At 48.6% G+C, this 18,652-nt stretch overlaps 1 protein-coding gene across 1 annotated transcript in view; it reads left to right on the top strand.

Moving 5' to 3' along the window:
* The window catches only part of LOC127055102 (cytochrome P450 4B1-like), a 35,409-nt gene extending 33,903 nt beyond the window's left edge, over nt 1-1,506 (top strand). The window contains exon 12 of the mRNA XM_050961710.1: nt 801-1,506. Coding sequence (XP_050817667.1) covers nt 801-969 — 169 coding nt within the window. The 3' untranslated portion in view covers nt 970-1,506. The remainder of the gene's footprint in view (nt 1-800) is intronic.
* The last annotated feature ends 17,146 nt before the right edge of the window (nt 1,507-18,652 follow it).

Below are 18,652 nucleotides of genomic sequence, written 5' to 3'. Positions count from 1 at the left end.
CTGGGAAAAGCTAGTGAGAAAGATTTGGGGTCTGGTGTTAGCTAGACAGACTTTGGGCTTCTAAGACAAGAAACTGTTGCTTTTATTTTTGGTTCTTTCTGGGTTCAGAGACACGGAACTTTGTACATTCCTTGTAAATGAATGAACAGAACAGGTAATCATCAAGTGATCCACCCAGTCACCCATTCCCAGCTTCTGGCAAACAGAGGCTAGGGACACCATCCCTGCCCATCTTGGCTAATACAAACACAAATACAAACACTATGTTTGAAGGAAACTGTTGGTCACTAGCATTGGCTACAGGTACCCAAAGGGAGGAAACAGGTGCCTGAAACCCGGTCAAGCCTTCAAGGTAATAAATCGTTGATACATGGAGGAGCGTACCTTAGTCCTGATCAAGTGGGGGAAACACTGCAAGATTCCACCTTAAGGCAGAGGAAAGGCAAGAGGCCTGTCCCCTGAGGGGCTGCACACAGAGACCAGAAAAGGGACAGACTGGCAAGACTCTTATGGGACACTCTGGAACTTTATGGAGGGTTTTAGTAGAATACGTGTGAAAGACAAGTCGGTTGGTTAAGTCTGAAAATAGGCTGAATGCATCAGGTAGGCAGTACGTAAGTCTCAACTACTGGAACTGCTGAGTAGCCATCTGCACGACAACTGTATCTGTCTGGCAAAGAGTAAGAGAACGAAAGAAAACCATAAGCAATGGCTGAGAGGGTAAGCTATGGAGAGAGGTTCATGGTTTTTGCTGATGCAGGCCCAGCTTCTCTGAATTTCCTTTGGGTCTCTTTTCTCAGGAACTGCATCGGGCAGCAGTTTGCCATGAATGAGTTGAAAGTGGCTCTCGCTCTGACTCTGCTCCGCTTCGAACTCTCACCAGATCTGGCCAACCCCCCCATCAAAATACCTCAGGTCGTCCTACGCTCCAAGAACGGGATTCACCTGCACTTGAAGAAAGTCCTCTGATGTCAATATTGCACTGATCTAAGTGCGGGAAAGGGACCACGTAGATAACGTGGTGCCATTTGAATCAGACCAGGAGATTAGTTAGAATAAACAAGCTTCTGGGCCCAAAGATCTTCACCCCACTTCTTCTGCCACCATCAGCCAAAGTGCCTCTTTTGGCCTGAACTGATGTGTCGTAGATAGTGGGTTCAATAAAAGGCATGGATCTTATTGCCCAGTAGGATTTTATTCTGCCTAGCAAGTGGTCCCTTTGGAACATCTGCCCCGCTCTGATCTTGCCTCTTCACGTCCCTTCACTGGCTTCCTCTCCTCTTTCGCACAGGGGGTTCAATCCAGCACCCAGTGAAGCCTTGCAATGGGCATTGGATCAGGCCCCAAAGTTCTAGCTTCTCTCTTCCAACTCTTACTGCTTCCTACTATCCTAAATTTCCCTCCCAATTACCTTTTCGGGTCCTTCATCCACTGTCCATACCTTCTACAATGCCTGCATATGAACCCCTCCGTCCTCATTCAAAACGCTCCTTATGTTGCACTTGCAAGAACAGGCCAACTTTTACAGACCTCTTTGTTTTTTAATAAGCATTGATTAAAATTTGGACTGTCAACCTCTGGGCAAACTGCATTATCTGCATCTGATTAAAACTGGAAAGTCGCTCGGGACAGTGTCTGCCTTCTGGGTTAATAAATAACTAGTTATTAACATAAGAACAGCTGTATTGAGTTATCAGTGACATTTATAGCTAAACCGATCAAACAGGAGTACTCCAGAAAACAGCTTAGCAATGGAGAAGGAAAAAGCATGGACCTGAAGGAACTAGACCAGATCCTCAGCTAGTGTAAATTGGTATAGCTCTATTGATTTCAATGGAGCTATGGTGATTTACACGGTCTAAGAATCTGGCCCATTGTGCAAGAGAAAAAATTGCAATGCTGAGTGTCAAATCCCATGACCACCCTCCTTGCAGAATACCCACGCCCCTAGCTGAATATTATTGACATGTCTATAAATACAATGCCTGTAAAAGTAAGAAGTCATGGGGCTGCCGTACCAGCTAAGGCAGGGGTGGCCAACCTGAGCCTGAGAAGGAGCCAGAATTTACCAATGTATATTGTTAAAGAGCCACAGTAATACGTCAGCAGCCCCCATCAGCTCCCCACCCCCATTCCCAGCACCTCCCACCCACCGGCAGCCCTGCCAATCAGTGCCTCCCCATCCCTCCTCACACTTCCTGATCAGCTGTTTTGTGGTGTGCAGGAGGCACTGTGGGGGGGAAGCGTGAGGGCATAGCAGGCTCAGGGGAGGGGGCAGGAAGAGATGGAGTGGGGGCAGAGCCAGCGGTTGAGCAGTGAGCACCCCCGGCACATTGGAAAGTTGGCGCCTGTAGCTGCAGCTCCAGAGTCAATGCCTGTACAAGGAGCCACTACTAACTTCTGAAGAGTTGCATGTGGCTCCAGAGCCACAGATTGGTCCACCCCAGAGCTAAGGCCATTGGAACATCTCACATGGTGTTTTGCCTCCTGCTATAAAAGATCACACTCTTTTCCCATCACACTCTGTCTCCAGCAGTTGTCTATTGGACAGTTCAGAGGAATATGAATACCCCCTGCCCCCACAACTTAAAATTCTGGTCAGGGCAATGGTGTTTCTCAGGGTGCAGATTCCTTCCTGATCATCGAAGGTAGCCAGTTCATACTCTGAAGCAGGAAGTTTTAAGATTACCCTTGTAATTATGGCCAGATCCAGTCTAACGCCCCCTGAAGTCAGTGGAAGACTTTTCTTTGCATAGCCATGAATGTTATCAGTGGTCAAAGTTACCCAGTTACTGAACCAAAAAAAATATTGTCTTGTATTTGTTCTAAATCTCCTGCCTTGTCACTGTCCCCAAGTCCCATTCTGTACATCACATGGGACTTGGTGCAAGAGATCCTCAGATGATCCTGCCTCTTACTTCTCTATGCAGTTGCGATGTGGCCCCTACGTTTAAGCCAAGGAGTCTCCTGTCATCTCACTCGGATGTTCAAGCTGAACAACGTGACAAAAACTGATTCAAATGCCTTAAAACGTAATTAAATTTAAAAAAGCTAATCACCATCATAAAATTCAAAGTGGTAAAGCAAATGGAATGTGTGTGTGTGGGGGGATGATACACAAAAAGAGAAGTGACAGGCAATAATGAAGATGAAACTGACAGGTGCTATCCTGAAACATATTTGAGGGGTGGGAGGGAAGGTTTCGGTGTTTCTTAAAGGCTGGATCTAATTCCCATTGACCTCAGTGGGAGCTTTTCCATTGATTTCAGTGAAAATTGGATTGGGCCCTAAAACGGGAAGAGATGAATGAGGATGACTCTCAAGGTCATCGCGTTCCACAGTCAAAGGACCACCACAACAAAGGCAGGGAGTGTGATTTTGGGACCTACAAGGAGTCTGTGGATTATAAGTGCACCTATCTCTCGGGTGCGAGGACTTAGCCGTGGCTAGAATCCACCTTGCATAGGGCTGTATAAATGATCACAGAATCATAGAATATCGGGGTTGGAAGGGACCTCAGGAGGTCATCTAGTCCCACCCCGTGTTCAAAGCAGGGCCAATTCATCTTCGTCAATCCACCAGTGTAACTGACACAGAGTTGTGGGTAAACAAGAAATCCCCTTGGTGCCCATACATTTCCTGAGATCTCATTTAAAACAGGTTCTTCAAGTTTCCTGCACTGTGGGGTAGGCTTTTCAAACATACTCAGCACTGGGCTAACTCTGCTTTTGCTGGAGTTTGGCTATTCATGTCAACGGGGACAGAATGAGGCCAAGACTGAGAGTTTTTAAAACTCTCACATGCAGTGTTGAACCTCTACTGGTCCCAGTTTGCAAGCGCTGGTTAAGTCAGTCCATATTTAGCACTATACAGCTGGCTTTTTCTCCACTGTCCAACGTGTAGTCAGCTCCTTTTTCCTCTTTCGCTGTTTGATACGCTACGTTAATTTGAAAATAAAGAGCCCCAGTTCGTGCCCAGCAATATTACGAACAGCCCAGACACTAAATGAGTAACCTGAGTTCAGAGCCCAGCATTCGTTGCCCAAATGCAAAAAAAGAAAACCCGGACATGAAAACATAAAGCAATTTCACTTCTCCCCAGTGTTGGGTGCAGGTCCCTTGTTTTTTGGCATTCTAGTAACCAGGGTCTTCCCTCAGCCGAGGGATTTCCCCAGGGCCTCCCACCCCTTGCAGCTCTCCGCAGCAAGGTCTACAATTTGGGCTTTTGTTTGAGGAGGGCATTTTCATAGCCCTCTCCTGGGCCCCAGGCTTCTTTAACAGAGCAGGGACCCTCCTCTCTCTTCCCTAGCTGCTAATCATTAGACTCAGTCACCTGGCTCCGCTCAAGTGGGTCTGATGACTCCCAGAACTTGCCATGACCCTCCCCAGAACAGGCTGACTCTTCCCCACCACTCCCAGCCCTTAACGGGGCAGCCCTCCCTGTGACCCTTACCCATCCCCCATTACAGTGGCATGTGTTTTGTACTTTACAATGCCTTTTTCCCAGATTAACACTGAGGAATATCAAACTTTTCAGTGCAATGTGTTTTTATAGGGAGGTAAGTATTGATTTTTTTTCTTTTCCGGGCAAGTTTTAGCAGCTTCAGGAGTACTGTCATAAACAGATAGCTAAGGGTTAATGTCTCTTTCACCTGAAGCACCTGACCAGAGGACCAATCAGGAAACCGGATTTTTTTCAACTTTGGGTGGAGGGAATTGTGTGTCTGAGTCTTTTGTCTTTTGTCTGCCTGCCTGCTTTCTCTGAGCTTTGGAGAAGTAGCTCTACTTTCTAATTTTCTGTTTCTAAGTGTAAGGACAAAGAGATCAGATAGTAAGTTCTATGGTTTCTTTTCTTTGGTATTTGCATGAATATAAGTGCTGGAGTGCTTGATTTGTATTCTTTTTGAATAAGGCTGTTTATTCAATATTCTTTTAAGCAATTGACCCTGTGTTGTGTCATCTTAATACAGAGAGCCCATTTGTATTTTTCTTTCTTTTTTATATAAAGCTTTCTTTTAAGACCTGTTGGAGTTTTTTCTTTACTTCAGGGAAATTGAGTCTGTACTCACCAGGGAATTGGTGGGAGGAAGAAATCGGGGAGATCTGTGTGTTGGATTGCTAGCCTGATTTTGCATTCCCTCTGGGGGAATAGGAAAGTACTTTTTGTTTCCAGGATTGGGAACAGAGAGGGGGAGTCTCTCTGTGTAGTTTCACAGAGCTTGTGTCTGTGTATCTCTCCAGGAGCACCTGGAGGGGGGGGGAAGGGAAAAAGGATTATTTCCCTTTGTTGTGAGACTCAAGGGATTTGGGTCTTGGGGTCCCCAGGGAAGGTTTTTCAGAGGGACCAGAGTGCCCCAAAACACTCTAATTTTTTGGGTGGTGGCAGCAAGTACCAGGTCCAAGCTGGTAACTAAGCTTGGAGGTTTTCATGCTAACCCCCATATTTTGGACGCTAAGGTCCAAATCTGGGACTAAGGTTATGACATGGTGTAGCAGTGGTGGGAGATAGACAGAATCCAGAAGCCAGTAGAAATATTATATTTTTCTTTTCTCTGCTAAGGGCTTTTTAGCAGAGAGAAACAGTTGGTTTTAAAAGGGAACCAGAGAGAATTTTTTTTTCTGCTCTCTCTGGCAGTTTGTGGCTTGCATGTTAAGCGAGAAGCCATTACCAAACTGTTGAGGGTCTTTTGTCATGCAATAGCCATCCCATTAGGAGGCAAGTACCAGCACTTATAGGCATGCAAATAAAGTGGTTTTTCTGGTTTACTTTCATTGAACATTAGCTAGAGAGAGAAAAGGAAAAAAGCACTGTTGCTAGGCAGACTTCAGGAGGCAACAGAGCCTGCAGTTCAGAAGATAAACACCGGAGGGCACCCCAACCAAGAAAACAGGAACCATGACTTCTAAGGCAAAAATTGAGGCCGAAGAACAATTCAGAGAAGCTGAACACAGGCGACAACTGGAAATAAAACAAAAAGAGATGGAGATGAAAGAAAGAGAAGAACAGATCAAAGAGGCAGCCTACCAAAGAGAACAGGCAGCCTTCCAAAGAGAACAGGCAGCCCAAGAGGCAGCACACAAAAGAAAACTAGAAGAAGAAGAGGTGGCCCACCGCCGAGAAATGGAAAAACACAAAAGAGAATGAAGAGAAGGAAAACAGAGAAAACATGAACTGGAGTTGGCAAAAGCTGGGCTGCCTGTGCCAGCCAACCCTAACAACCCGGCGCCAAATATTGCTCCACAGCACAGGAAATTTCCCACCTACAAGGCAGGTGATGATACCGAGGCCTTCTTGGAAAATTTTGAAAGAGCCTGTCTTGGGTACAGCATTCCCGAAGACCAGTACATGGTAGAATTGAGGTCACAGCTCAGTGGACCTTTAGCAGAGGTGGCAGCTGAAATGCCTAAGCTGCAAATGAATGACTATAAACTTTTTCAAACCAAGGCCAGATACCGAATGGGGATAACCCCAGATCATGCCCGTCGGCGCTTCAGAACCCAAAAGTGGAAACCCGAGGTGTCATTCCCCAAACACGCCTACTACATTGCAAAAAACTATGAGGCCTGGATAACAGGAAACAACATTCAAACCTTGGAAGAACTGCACCTCCTCATACAAATGGAGCAGTTCTTGGATGGTGTTCCTGAAGACATCACACGGTACATACAAGATGGAAATCCCAAAGATATCGCTGAGGCGGGGGAGATTGGAGCCAAATGGATGGAACTGGCAGAAAGCAAGAAAGCTACTGTCAAGGGGAACGATTACCCCAGGGGGCACACAGACCATAAACCCTACAACCGAGGACAGCCAAAGACCCCACATACCACCCAAGTAAAGCCACAGATACCCTACCCTTCAACCCCATCAGTCTCCAGTAACTCACCTCGGCCCAGTGACCCCTCAGATGGAAGATGCTTTAAGTGTAATGAACTGGGACATATCAAGGCCAAGTGTCCCAAGAACACCATGCGAGTGCAATTCATTACACCACCATCACACCAAAGATCCCCAGGCCCAGATGCCTCTCAAATACCCTTGGAGCGAAGGGAAAATTTGAGGGTGGGCGGAAAGAAGGTTACTGCGTGGAGAGACACGGGGGCACAAGTGTCAGCTATCCACCAATCCTTCGTTGACCCCAAATTCATCAACCCAAAGGCCAAAGTTACAATTTACCCCTTCATGTCACAAGCTGTAGACTTGCCTACAGCTCAACTGCCTGTCCAGTACAAAGGCTGGTCAGGAATGTGGACTTTTGCAGTCTATGACAATTACCCTATCCCCATGCTACTGGGGGAAGACTTGGCCAACCAGGTGAGGCGGGCCAAGAGAGTGGGAATGGTTACACGTAGCCAAACCAGGCAAGCTTCCAGACCCATTCCTGTTCCTGAGCCGTCCACAGACGCCCCGTCTGTGTTACCAGAGACCCAGACAGAGGTAGTGGATCCAGATTCCATGCCAACCACTGAAACAGCCACAGCATCTCCAGTCCCAGGCCCGGAACTGGAACAGCAACCAGCACCAGCAAGTGCAACCACATCTTCAACCTCAACGCCAGAGGGCGCCAGCGAGCCAGAACTGGCAGAAGCAAAAGACAACCATACCCAAAAGGCTCAGCCAGAGCCTGAAATACCCTCAGGTGCACCAGCGGAGAGCGGTTCACCAGCAACGGAAACAACCCCATCACCTACATCGCTTCCAGAGGGACCAAGCCCAAGTCCACAGTCTGAGGAAGAACTGGTGACCCAGCCTCAAGGGAACAGTTTCCAGGCTGAGCAGGAAGCGGATGACAGCCTTCAGAAAGCTTGGGCGGCGGCACGGAGCACCCCACCGCCTCTCAGCTCTTCTAATCGATCCCGGTTTGTTATAGACCAAGGACTTTTATACAAGGAAATTCTTTCTGGTGGACACCGGGAAGAATGGCAGCCGCAAAAAACAGTTGGTGGTTCCAACTAAGTACCGGGGGAAGCTCTTAAGCTTAGCCCATGATCATCCCAGTGGCCATGCTGGGGTGAACAGAACCAAGGACCGGTTGGGGAAGTCCTTCCACTGGGAGGGGATGGGCAAGGACGTTGCCAAGTATGTCCGGTCTTGTGAGGTATGCCAAAGAGTGGAAAGCCTCAAGACCAGGTCAAGGCCCCTCTCCAGCCACTCCCCATAATTGAGGTCCCCATTTCAGCGAGTAGCTGTGGATATTCTGGGCCCTTTCTCAAAAAAGACGCCCAGAGGAAAGCAGTACGTACTGACTTTAGTGGACTTTGCTACCCGATGGCCAGAAGCAGTAGCTCTAGGCAACACCAGGGCTAACACTGTGTGCCTGGCCTTAACAGACATCTTTGCCAGGGTAGGTTGGCCCTGCGACATCCTTACAGATTCAGGGTCTAATTTCCTGGCGGGGACCATGGAAAAAACTGTGGGAAACTCATGGGGTGAATCACTTGGTTGCCACCCCGTACCACCATCAAACCAATGGCCTGGTGGAAAGGTTCAATGGAACTTTGGGGGCCATGATACGAAAATTCATCAACGAATTCTCCAATAATTGGGATCTAGTGTTGCAGCAGTTGCTGTTTGCCTACAGGGCTGTACCACATCCCAGTTTAGGGTTTTCACCATTTGAACTTGTGTATGGTCACGAGGTTAAGGGGCCATTACAGTTGGTGAAGCAGCAATGGGAGGGGTTTTACGCCTTCTCCAGGAACTAACATTCTGGACTTTGTAAGCAACTGCAAAGCACCCTCCGACACTCTTTAGCCCTTGCTAAGAGAACCTAAAGGATGCTCAGAAGAGCAAAAGGCCTGGTATGACAGACATGCCAGAGAACGTTCCTTCAAGGTAGGAGACCAGGTTATGGTCTTGAAGGCAACAGGCCCATAAGATGGAAGCATCATGGGAAGGGCCATTCACGGTCCAAGAGCGCCTGGGAGCTGTAAACTACCTCATAGCATTTCCCAATTCCTCCCTAAAGCCTAAAGTGTACCATGTTAATTCTCTCAAGCCTTTCTATTCCAGAGACTTACAGGTTTGTCAGTTTACAGTCCAGGGAGAGGATGCTGAGTGGCCTGACGGTGTCTACTACGATGGGAAAAAAGACGGTGGCATGGAAGAGGTGAACCTCTCAACCACCCTGGAACGTCTGCAGCGGCAACAAATCAAGGAGCTGTGCACTAGCTTCGCCCCATTGTTCTCAGCCACCCCAGGACGGACTGAACGGGCATACCACTCCATTGATACAGGTAATGCTCACCCAATCAGCACCCCACCCTACCGAGTGTCTCCTCATGCCCAAGCTGCTATAGAACGGGAGATCCAGAACATGCTACAGATGGGTATAATCCGCTCATCTACCAGTGCATGGGCATCTCCAGTGGTTCTGGTACCCAAACCAGATGGGGAAATACGCTTTTGCGTGGACTACTGTAAGCTAAATGCTGTAACTCGTCCGGACAACTATCCAATGCCACGTACCGATGAGCTATTGGAGAAGTTGGGACGTGCCCAGTTCATCTCTACAATAGACTTAACCAAGGGGTACTGGCAAGTACCGCTAGATGAACCTGCCAAGGAGAGGTCAGCATTCGTCACCCATGCGGGGGTTGTATGAATTCAATGTCCTTCCTTTCGGCCTTCGAAATGCACCCGCCACCTTCCAGAGGCTGGTAGATGGTCTACTAGCTGGACTGGGAGAATTTGCAGTTGCCTACCTCGATGATGTGGCCATTTTTTCAGACTCCTGGCCCGAACACCTACTACACCTGGAAAAGGTCTTTGAGCGCATCAGGCAGGCCGGACTAACTGTTAAGGCCAAAAAGTGTCAAATAGGCCAAAACAGAGTGACTTACCTGGGGCACCAGGTGGGTCGAGGAACCATAAACCCCCTACAGGCCAAGGTGGATGCTATCCAAAAGTGGCCTGTCCCAAAGTCAAAGAAGCAGGTCCAATCCTTCTTAGGCTTGGCCGGATACTACAGGCGATTTGTACCACACTACAGCCAAATCGCTGCCCCACTGACCGACCTGACCAAAAAGACCCAGCCAAATGCAGTTAAGTGGACTGATGAGTGTCAAAAGGCCTTTACCCAACTTAAGGCAACGCTCATGTCTGACCCTGTGCTCAGGGCCCCGGACTTTGACAAGCCATTCCTAGTAACCACGGATGCATCTGAGCGTGGTATAGGAGCAGTGCTCATGCAGGAAGCAACAGATCACAACTTCCATCCTGTCGTGTTTCTCAGCAAGAAACTGTCTGAGAGGGAAAGTCACTGGTCAGTCAGTGAAAAGGAATGCTATGCCATTGTGTACACCCTGGAAAAGCTACGCCCATATGTTTGGGGACGGCGGTTCCAACTACAAACTGACCATGCTGCACTAAAGTGGCTTCATACTGCCAAGGGGAACAACAAGAAACTTCTTCGTTGGAGTTTAGCTCTCCAAGATTTTGATTTTGAAATTCAACACATCACAGGAGCTTCTAACAAAGTAGCTGATGCACTCTCCCGTGAGAGTTTCCCAGAATTCAGTAGTTAAAAGTGTTCTTAAAATGTAGAAGTCTGTTAGTTATATACTTAGGAGTATATGTAAGGGTGTATGTGTTGTATTAATCTGTTTATTTTCAAGTTCTAGAAGGAAATCGCCGCCAGTGAGCTTCCCCACTGTCTGCAATTTGGGGGGCGTGTCATAAACAGATAGCTAAGGGTTAATGTCTCTTTCACCTGAAGCACCTGACCAGAGGACCAATCAGGAAACCGGATTTTTTCAACTTTGGGTGGAGGGAATTGTGTGTCTGAGTCTTTTGTCTTTTGTCTGCCTGCCTGCTTTCTCTGAGCTTTGGAGAAGTAGCTCTACTTTCTAATTTTCTGTTTCTAAGTGTAAGGACAAAGAGATCAGATAGTAAGTTCTATGGTTTCTTTTCTTTGGTATTTGCATGAATATAAGTGCTGGAGTGCTTTGATTTGTATTCTTTTTGAATAAGGCTGTTTATTCAATATTCTTTTAAGCAATTGACCCTGTGTTGTGTCATCTTAATACAGAGAGCCCATTTGTATTTTTCTTTCTTTTTATATAAAGCTTTCTTTTAAGACCTGTTGGAGTTTTTCTTTACTTCAGGGAAATTGAGTCTGTACTCACCAGGGAATTGGTGGGAGGAAGAAATCGGGGAGATCTGTGTGTTGGATTTGCTAGCCTGATTTTGCATTCCCTCTGGGGGAATAGGAAAGTACTTTTTGTTTCCAGGATTGGGAACAGAGAGGGGGAGTCTCTCTGTGTAGTTTCACAGAGCTTGTGTCTGTGTATCTCTCCAGGAGCACCTGGAGGGGGGGGAAGGGAAAAAGGATTATTTCCCTTTGTTGTGAGACTCAAGGGATTTGGGTCTTGGGGTCCCCAGGGAAGGTTTTTCAGAGGGACCAGAGTGCCCCAAAACACTCTAATTTTTTGGGTGGTGGCAGCAAGTACCAGGTCCAAGCTGGTAACTAAGCTTGGAGGTTTTCATGCTAACCCCCATATTTTGGACGCTAAGGTCCAAATCTGGGACTAAGGTTATGTCAAGTACACTTCCGATCTTGATTGTGATCTGTTAGCGAAATTCTCTTTAACATGGACTACATCATTGTTTTTCCCTTGAACTATGTAACATCTGACGTAGGACACTGTGTTCTCAGGGATTGTGACTCTTTTCCAATGGTTTGGATTTACAGGCTATAAATGTGCCAATAAAATTACAGGAGAAGCCAGTACAGTGCCTGGAATTGCTGGGTAGTAACACAGAAGCCTTTATTATGCAAGTATCGTGTTGCATGCACCTTGCATAAGAAACCCTCACAGTGATGTCCTTCCACCTCCTGTGAGTGTCCCTATCTCAAAATAGGACCACCAGAACTTAATACCCAAAGATGGGCCTGAGCCATAGAATGTGGATCAAAATATTAATTTCCCCAAGGATAAGATGCATTCAGGTCTGGTGTTCCAGTTCAGGCCCATGAACAGATAAAGAACTTGTGCTACAATTTGCAGCGCTTCAGGAGAACATCTCCCAAATTCAAGAGATTGAGGAGGAGGGGATCGGATCTGGCATTGCTCTTAATTACGGCTTCATTCAAACATCAAAACAGAATCAAACTTATTAGAGACAGATCTGCACTAGAACATCCCAGAATCCATTCATGGCTTGTGCGGCTGATGCCGCTCTCTCTGCTCGGACAACCTAACACCCTGGGCAAAAGCCCTCATGAATTTAGAGGTTTAGAAATCCAGATCCACATCTGTATTTTGCTCAGCTTACTGCATCAAATGTGCGTTCATTTCACTGCACCACCAGGTTTGGAGTAAAAAAATGACTAGATCGTTCAATGAAAAATCTGCTCAGGAGGGATCTACCCAATGTCATGTTCCATCACATGAATACGTTTTCGATCTGTCCTGAAACTGCCGAGTTCAGTGATTCAGATACTAGGCCAGTGGTCCACAAACTTCTGAGGGTCACGCCCACCCTTACCCCGTCCACCTCCCCTGCCTCCCTGCATGGGGAAGGGGGCAGGAGGGGAGCCCCAGCCAGGCTGCAGTGGGGGCTGGAAACTGGGCCCACGGCCAGGCTGGCTCCATTCCTGGCCTTGCCCCCAGTCTCGGTCTTGGACCAGGAACAGAGCCGCAGGCAGCAGCTGCGGCTTGGGGCGGGGCCAGGAGCGGAGCCACGGCAAGGCTGAGGTGGGGCCAGGAGACAGGGACACAGCTGGGGCAGGACTCGGGGCAGAGATGGGGGTGGTGAGGGGCTGGGTGGCACTCCCTCTCTGCCCCCCCATGGGGGCTGGCCCAGGCCCCCCCACCCCCGGACATTCCCACATGCCCCTCTTGGGGAGCATGCCCTACAGTTTGGGGACCTCTGTACTATGCAGGGAACATAAGTGATAATTTCATCCTGCCAGTCCAATTCAAGCTTCTACCTCTAAAACGGCTCTGCTCCTGTATAAATCTGTGCTCTGCTTTCTTCCCACTCCCTTCAAGGCAGCACAACCAATTTAATTACCCCTCCTTGTGCACCCTGCTCCCAATCCTCCGCCCTTGTTCCAGGCTGCTGCTCATGCTAGAACAATCTCTTCTCTCTTTGTGCTCTTGTTAGTCTCCATAACCTCAATTACATCTAGAAAGGAGCCAATAGCTGAACACAAAACTGTTGTCCAGTTTCCCCACAGGATAATTTTTACCACCTCTAGTTGTCCAAGGAGAATTGTGGGCTGTCCATTTGATTGCAAATCCCCACTCGAATGAGTTGCAGAACAAACAGTTTACTTACTGGATGATGAAACCTGAAACGACAGATATTAATCTCAAACAGCAAATAACCAATGGTGAAAAAAGTGAGAGTCTCACGATACCGTCACAAACAATTCCCAAATTGAGATAAAGGCATCACTGATCAAATACATTGTCTGTTTCAGATGATTCCTTACGCTCACTGTACCTCGTCTCTTAAGAAGCCTTTCAAAGCTTTCCATGTGCATCATCTCCCAAGCACCCTGTCATGTCCTCAGGGTGGCTTTGCAGAGGCCTGTCTCAGTTTCCCATTCGTTGAGGGTTCCTTAATAAAATTCCAGACAGGCTCTCTCGTGGCCGGTTTAATAACAACCAGTTTAAAACAATCATCGGTGTTCCAAACTAAAGTCCATCCTGCTGACACTTAGGGTATGGCTACACTTGGAGATGTGCAGCGCTGGGAGTTACAGCTGTCTTTGTACAGCTGTGTAGGGAAAGCGCTGCAGTGTGGCCACACTGACAGCTACCAGCGCTGCAGTGTGGCCACATTTGCAGCATTTGCAGCGCTGTTGGGAGTGGTGCATTGTGGGCAGCTATCCCAGCGTTCAAGTGGCTGCAACGTTCTTTTCAAAAGGGGGGGGTGGGCTGGAGTGTGACAGGTAGCGTGGGGGAGACAGAGAGGGTGGATTTTTGGAGCTGACACTGTTCTCAGCTCCCTGCTTTGCAAGTTCTAAGGACTGGAAGATACACAGTGCCTACCTTCAATCATTTTAAAAGTTTTGACCTTTCCCCCACCTGTCTCTTATTCACTAAATGCAAATTATGCACTCCTAAATAGTCTTTAGACCATATAAGCAGCTGCTCAACACTACCCCTCCCCTCTCTCCTCAAGCAAACAGCTGTGAACATTCCAAAGCAATTCCCCTGCCTCCGTTCTCTCACTGGAGCAAAGAGCAGCTGTGTTTGTTTTTTAGCTAAGTAGCTACGGGGAGATCGGAGTTCAGCCATTCTTCCAGTTTGTTGTGGTCAGGAATTCTGGGATACCTTCTAATATCCTGGAGGCCAATAACAGCGCTTTTGGTGGCTACACTTGATGACCAGCGCTGCATCACCAGCGCTGGAATCGCTACACCCCAAGCAAACCAGGTGTACAGCCAGCACTGCAACCAGGGAGTTGCAGCGCTGGCCGTGCTTTGCAAGTGTGGACACAGAGTGAGTTGCAGCGCTGTAACCCCATCACCAGCGCTGCAACTCTCCAGTGTAGCCATGCCCTAAAACTCACACTCAGCTTTGGCATCTTCAGCTAGTCCTGCATTTCTTCTGTCCCAGTCTGCTCTCCACCAAGCTGCCATGCCCAGCGCTTCCCAGCTAGAGCTCAACCTTCCTCAACCTATCTCAAAGAGATCAGCCGGCAAACCCCCTCTGCTGCTCTTCTGGTTACTCAGACCCTCCTGCACTGTGCAGCCCCTGCCACAATTTTCTCTAGCCGCACTCTTAGCTTCATGGCTTGAGAGAAGTCAGTGGGCAGCCAGTCATTCCATGGTGCCGTCTCCTCCTTTATAAGGCCCAGGTGTCTTCCCTTAAACTCAATTGGGCTGTAGGTAATCAGTCACAGGTGCACTGGCCCCTCCTCCCTCCTAAAAGGGGCCAGTCACCCTGTGACACATGGCAACAGAGGACCTGCCAGGCTGGATCAGACCATTACTCCGGTATCCTCTCAAACCATGACCAGCTGTGTCGGAGGAAGGTGCATGAAGCCCTGCAGTGGCAGTTATGGGATAATCTGCTTCCTGGGAACATTTCTTCCTGATCCCCTTAGTTATGCCCAGAAGCACCAGGATTTGTATAGGTGCCAGATCTCTTCTTTCTACCCTAACAGAACTCTAGATACTCTTGTTATCCATATAAATGTCCAATTTATTTATTTTTTTCAATCCAAAAAGCCCTTGGCCTCTAGGGTAAAGGGTTTTACACTGATGTCTAAAACGGGAAAGAACAAACTTGAACGTAAAACTGATCTGCAGAACACGTCTCTTCTGTGAAAATCATTTCTCTTATCGAGCTGTTTCATGACACTGTCTTCCCGCCTTGCTTGGAAAGGTTTCTGCTGCAATCACTATGTCATAATCTGAGAGCTCTGTTGCCTCCTTCAGAAGTAGAGATTAATTAGCACTCCATGTGACAAGCATTCTGTCTTTTCCACTCTCCTACAGGTATCACTCACCAGGTGCAATGTCTAGGTTGGTGTCTCTCCATTACACTCCACTGTGTTTTTTATTAGCAACAGTCATTTGAGCACAGGAATGGCATCTTTGCATTTTATTATCCTTGGACTCCAGCACATTGGCTGGTGAATCATTCCCATCTTGTTCACTTGCTAGGTCTGTGGCAGCACCATCTCTGGCTGTCTTAATTATTGACTCCAACGCTGCATTTCAGGGCATGTCCTCTCTGTTATAGATATTCTCTGTCTTCAGTAGTTTTTCCAGTCCGCCCCAAGCTGGGTTGTGAAAGGTTTGTCATAAACTTCCACTCACATTGCTGCTGGCACAGACACAAAGAGAAACTAGGACAGCAACGTACAAATCTATGGTATATCTAGTTCATCCCCTGCCTTTTTCCTGCACTGTGCTGCAGCAAAATCATCAGTGAAATCACTGAGCTCCAGCTGTTTTCCCTATGAACTCTTGCTAGATGGGGCAAGAGGCCAAATTCAGCTGCAATGACAACAGCCCTTATTGCGTTTAGCTGGAACATCAGCTGTCCCTTGGGGTACTGAGTTCAGTCAACGGCTAGATTTGGTCCAGAGAATTCAGTTTATCCTTTGCCAACAGTAGCCTGGAGTTACCAGTGCCAAATACAGGAAAAGCTTTGTTATCCGGCATGTTGGGGGAATGTGGGAGTGCCCATTAGTCCAAAATTCCGGTTAACTACCAATGGAAGGAGGGAATTTGGGTGTGGGAGGGGGCTTGGGGCAGAGGCTTGGGGCACAGGAGGGGTTTTGGGGTGCCGGATCCAGGCGGCGCTCACCTCGGGCGGCTCCCCACAAGCAGTGACATGTTCCTGAAAATCTTCAATAGGGTTGCCAGGTATCCAGCTGGTGCGGGGCTGGCAGGCTCCCTCTCTGACTCTGTGTGGGTCCCCAGAAGTAGCAACATGTCCCTGCTGTTCCTACGCAGAGGTGTGGCCAGATGGGTCTGCACGCTGCCTCCATCCGCAGATGCTGTCTCCGCTGCTCCCATTGGCCATGGTTCCCAGCTAATGGGAGCTGAGGAGCGAGTGCTCAGGATGGGGCAAGGACAGCGCATGGAGCCCTCTTGGCTGTTCTTCTGCTTAGGAGCATCAGGGACATGTCTCCACTTGCAGGGAGCCACGCAGAGCCAGGTAGGGAGGCTGATGGCCCTGTGTCAGCTGGACACCTGGCAACCCTATTGACGATTTGTATTGGGAGACATCACACATGCCGGTTTCTAAAGCTTTAGGTGCCAGATAAGACAGCTTTTACTGTAATCTCCCTCTCAGCATTGACTTGAGGAGCTGGATCAGGCACTCAGATTCAGACAGTGCAAGATACATACAACATACTCTCATGAACGCAGGGGGAAACACAGCAGTTTTTGCTAATATCTAACATCAGGGGGAGCGAACGCATAAAAAAGGCGCCACCCGACATATCAAATTACACCTCTACCTCGATATAACGCGACCCGATATAACACGAATTCGGATATAACAGGACAAAGCAGTGCTCTGGGGGGCTGCGCAGGCGCCCGCTGGGACAGCCCCTCTCATCTCTTCTGAGGGGGCTGCTCTGCAATCTGGGGCCCCTGGAAGCAGACAGCACACAGGAGCGGGGGGCGGGGGCACAGTCCACCGCATAAGAGAGACAATCGGACAGAGGTGGGCAGGGTCTGTTGGGGGTTCACATGGGGGAGAGGGGGTGGGGGGGCTGCACTGGGACACTCTCCAATGCAGCACCTTGCCACGCTGGCTCTGTGCATCATGAGGCACTCGGGAAAAGGAGGCAGCAAGAGAGAGAGGCCGAGGAGGAGTGCCCTTCCCCTCCCAGCTGGGTCTGTGAGTCCCTGATCTCACAGAGTTTCAGCGCTGCAGGTACCCAGCCCCCAGATACTAGGCTGCAGTGCAAGCTAGAGGGGCTGATACAGAGAAGTCAGAACCAGTCAGAGCACTTCCCATGTCAACATGAAAACTCACTCCTGGAAAGCTGGGTGAGGCAATATGGGGGGGGCGTTAATATATATCAAAGTGGGTGAGGTACAATATTTTATTGGATCAGCTTCTGTTGATGAGAGACAGACAAGCTTTTGAGCTTTCACAGAACTCTTCTTCAGAAAGAAGAACGAACTCAATGAAAGCTCCAAAGCTTGTCTCTCTCACCAACAAAAGTTGCTCCAATAAAAGCTATTACCTCACCCACCTTGTGGCTCTAATTTCCTGGGAACAACAGGGCTACACCAACCCAGCATACAAAAATGCAAGATTCCCATGAACAACACAGAGTGACCACCATCACACCAGGACACTATTTTCACGATTCATCTTAGCATAGTGTCCATAGCATAGCATCGCACCAAGGAAGTAGCACTATTAGCACAATGAGATAAATACAGCCACATGTGCATGCCAAAAATTCGCAGTACAAGTGCACTGGGATCCACACAGCAGGATAGTTGTGTCAGTTTAGCTCTCAGTGTCGGAGTCCATCCCCACTAAACTAAGTCTAAAGTTTCAGCTAAACACAGGGGCACATGCAAATAGCTGTACTAACAGCAGGATCTACACTGGTAAAATAGGAGGAGTTGCATGTCAGGGCACTAATTCCCAATCCCAGTGCAAGGCAATATAGGATCCAGGCACCAGGTCCTTAGAACCAGAATTTGTAATCACTGGAGAGTAGGATGAAATTAGAGAAGTTACAGAAGGCAACTCCCAAGAAACAAGGCATTGACCAAATGGCTGGGTGGATGTTAAACCATCACCAGCCATTGCGTGCAGCAAGTGAATGACAATTAGTAACTTAATGACCACCATCACCAGAGAATTACTCAGCCCTGGGACTCAGCAATGCTACCTCTCCCTGCCCCCCAACATGGTGCCTAGACTTGTGTTTGCCAGAGCACATGGACTAAACTAAACACATACTACAACAGCAGACAGTTCGTTCCAGCCTTCCATCCACACAGGGCCGGCTATAGGCCGATTCAACCAATTCCCAGGAATCGGGCCCCGCACCGAGAGGAGCCCCGGCCGAAGCATGGCAAGCCGCCCTGCAGCCCCGCTCTCCCGGCCGGAGCCCCTGCCGGAGCGCGGCAAGCAGCCCCGCTCTCCCGGCCAGAGCCCTGGCCGGAGCCCTGGCCAAAGCGCGGCAAGCCGCCCTGCAGCACCGC

Source organism: Gopherus flavomarginatus, chromosome 7 (assembly GCF_025201925.1).
Source record: "Gopherus flavomarginatus isolate rGopFla2 chromosome 7, rGopFla2.mat.asm, whole genome shotgun sequence".
Classification (NCBI taxonomy): Eukaryota; Metazoa; Chordata; order Testudines; family Testudinidae; genus Gopherus; species Gopherus flavomarginatus.
The sequence above is the reverse complement of the archived record's forward strand: the minus strand, read 5'-3'. Positions and strand labels throughout refer to the sequence as shown.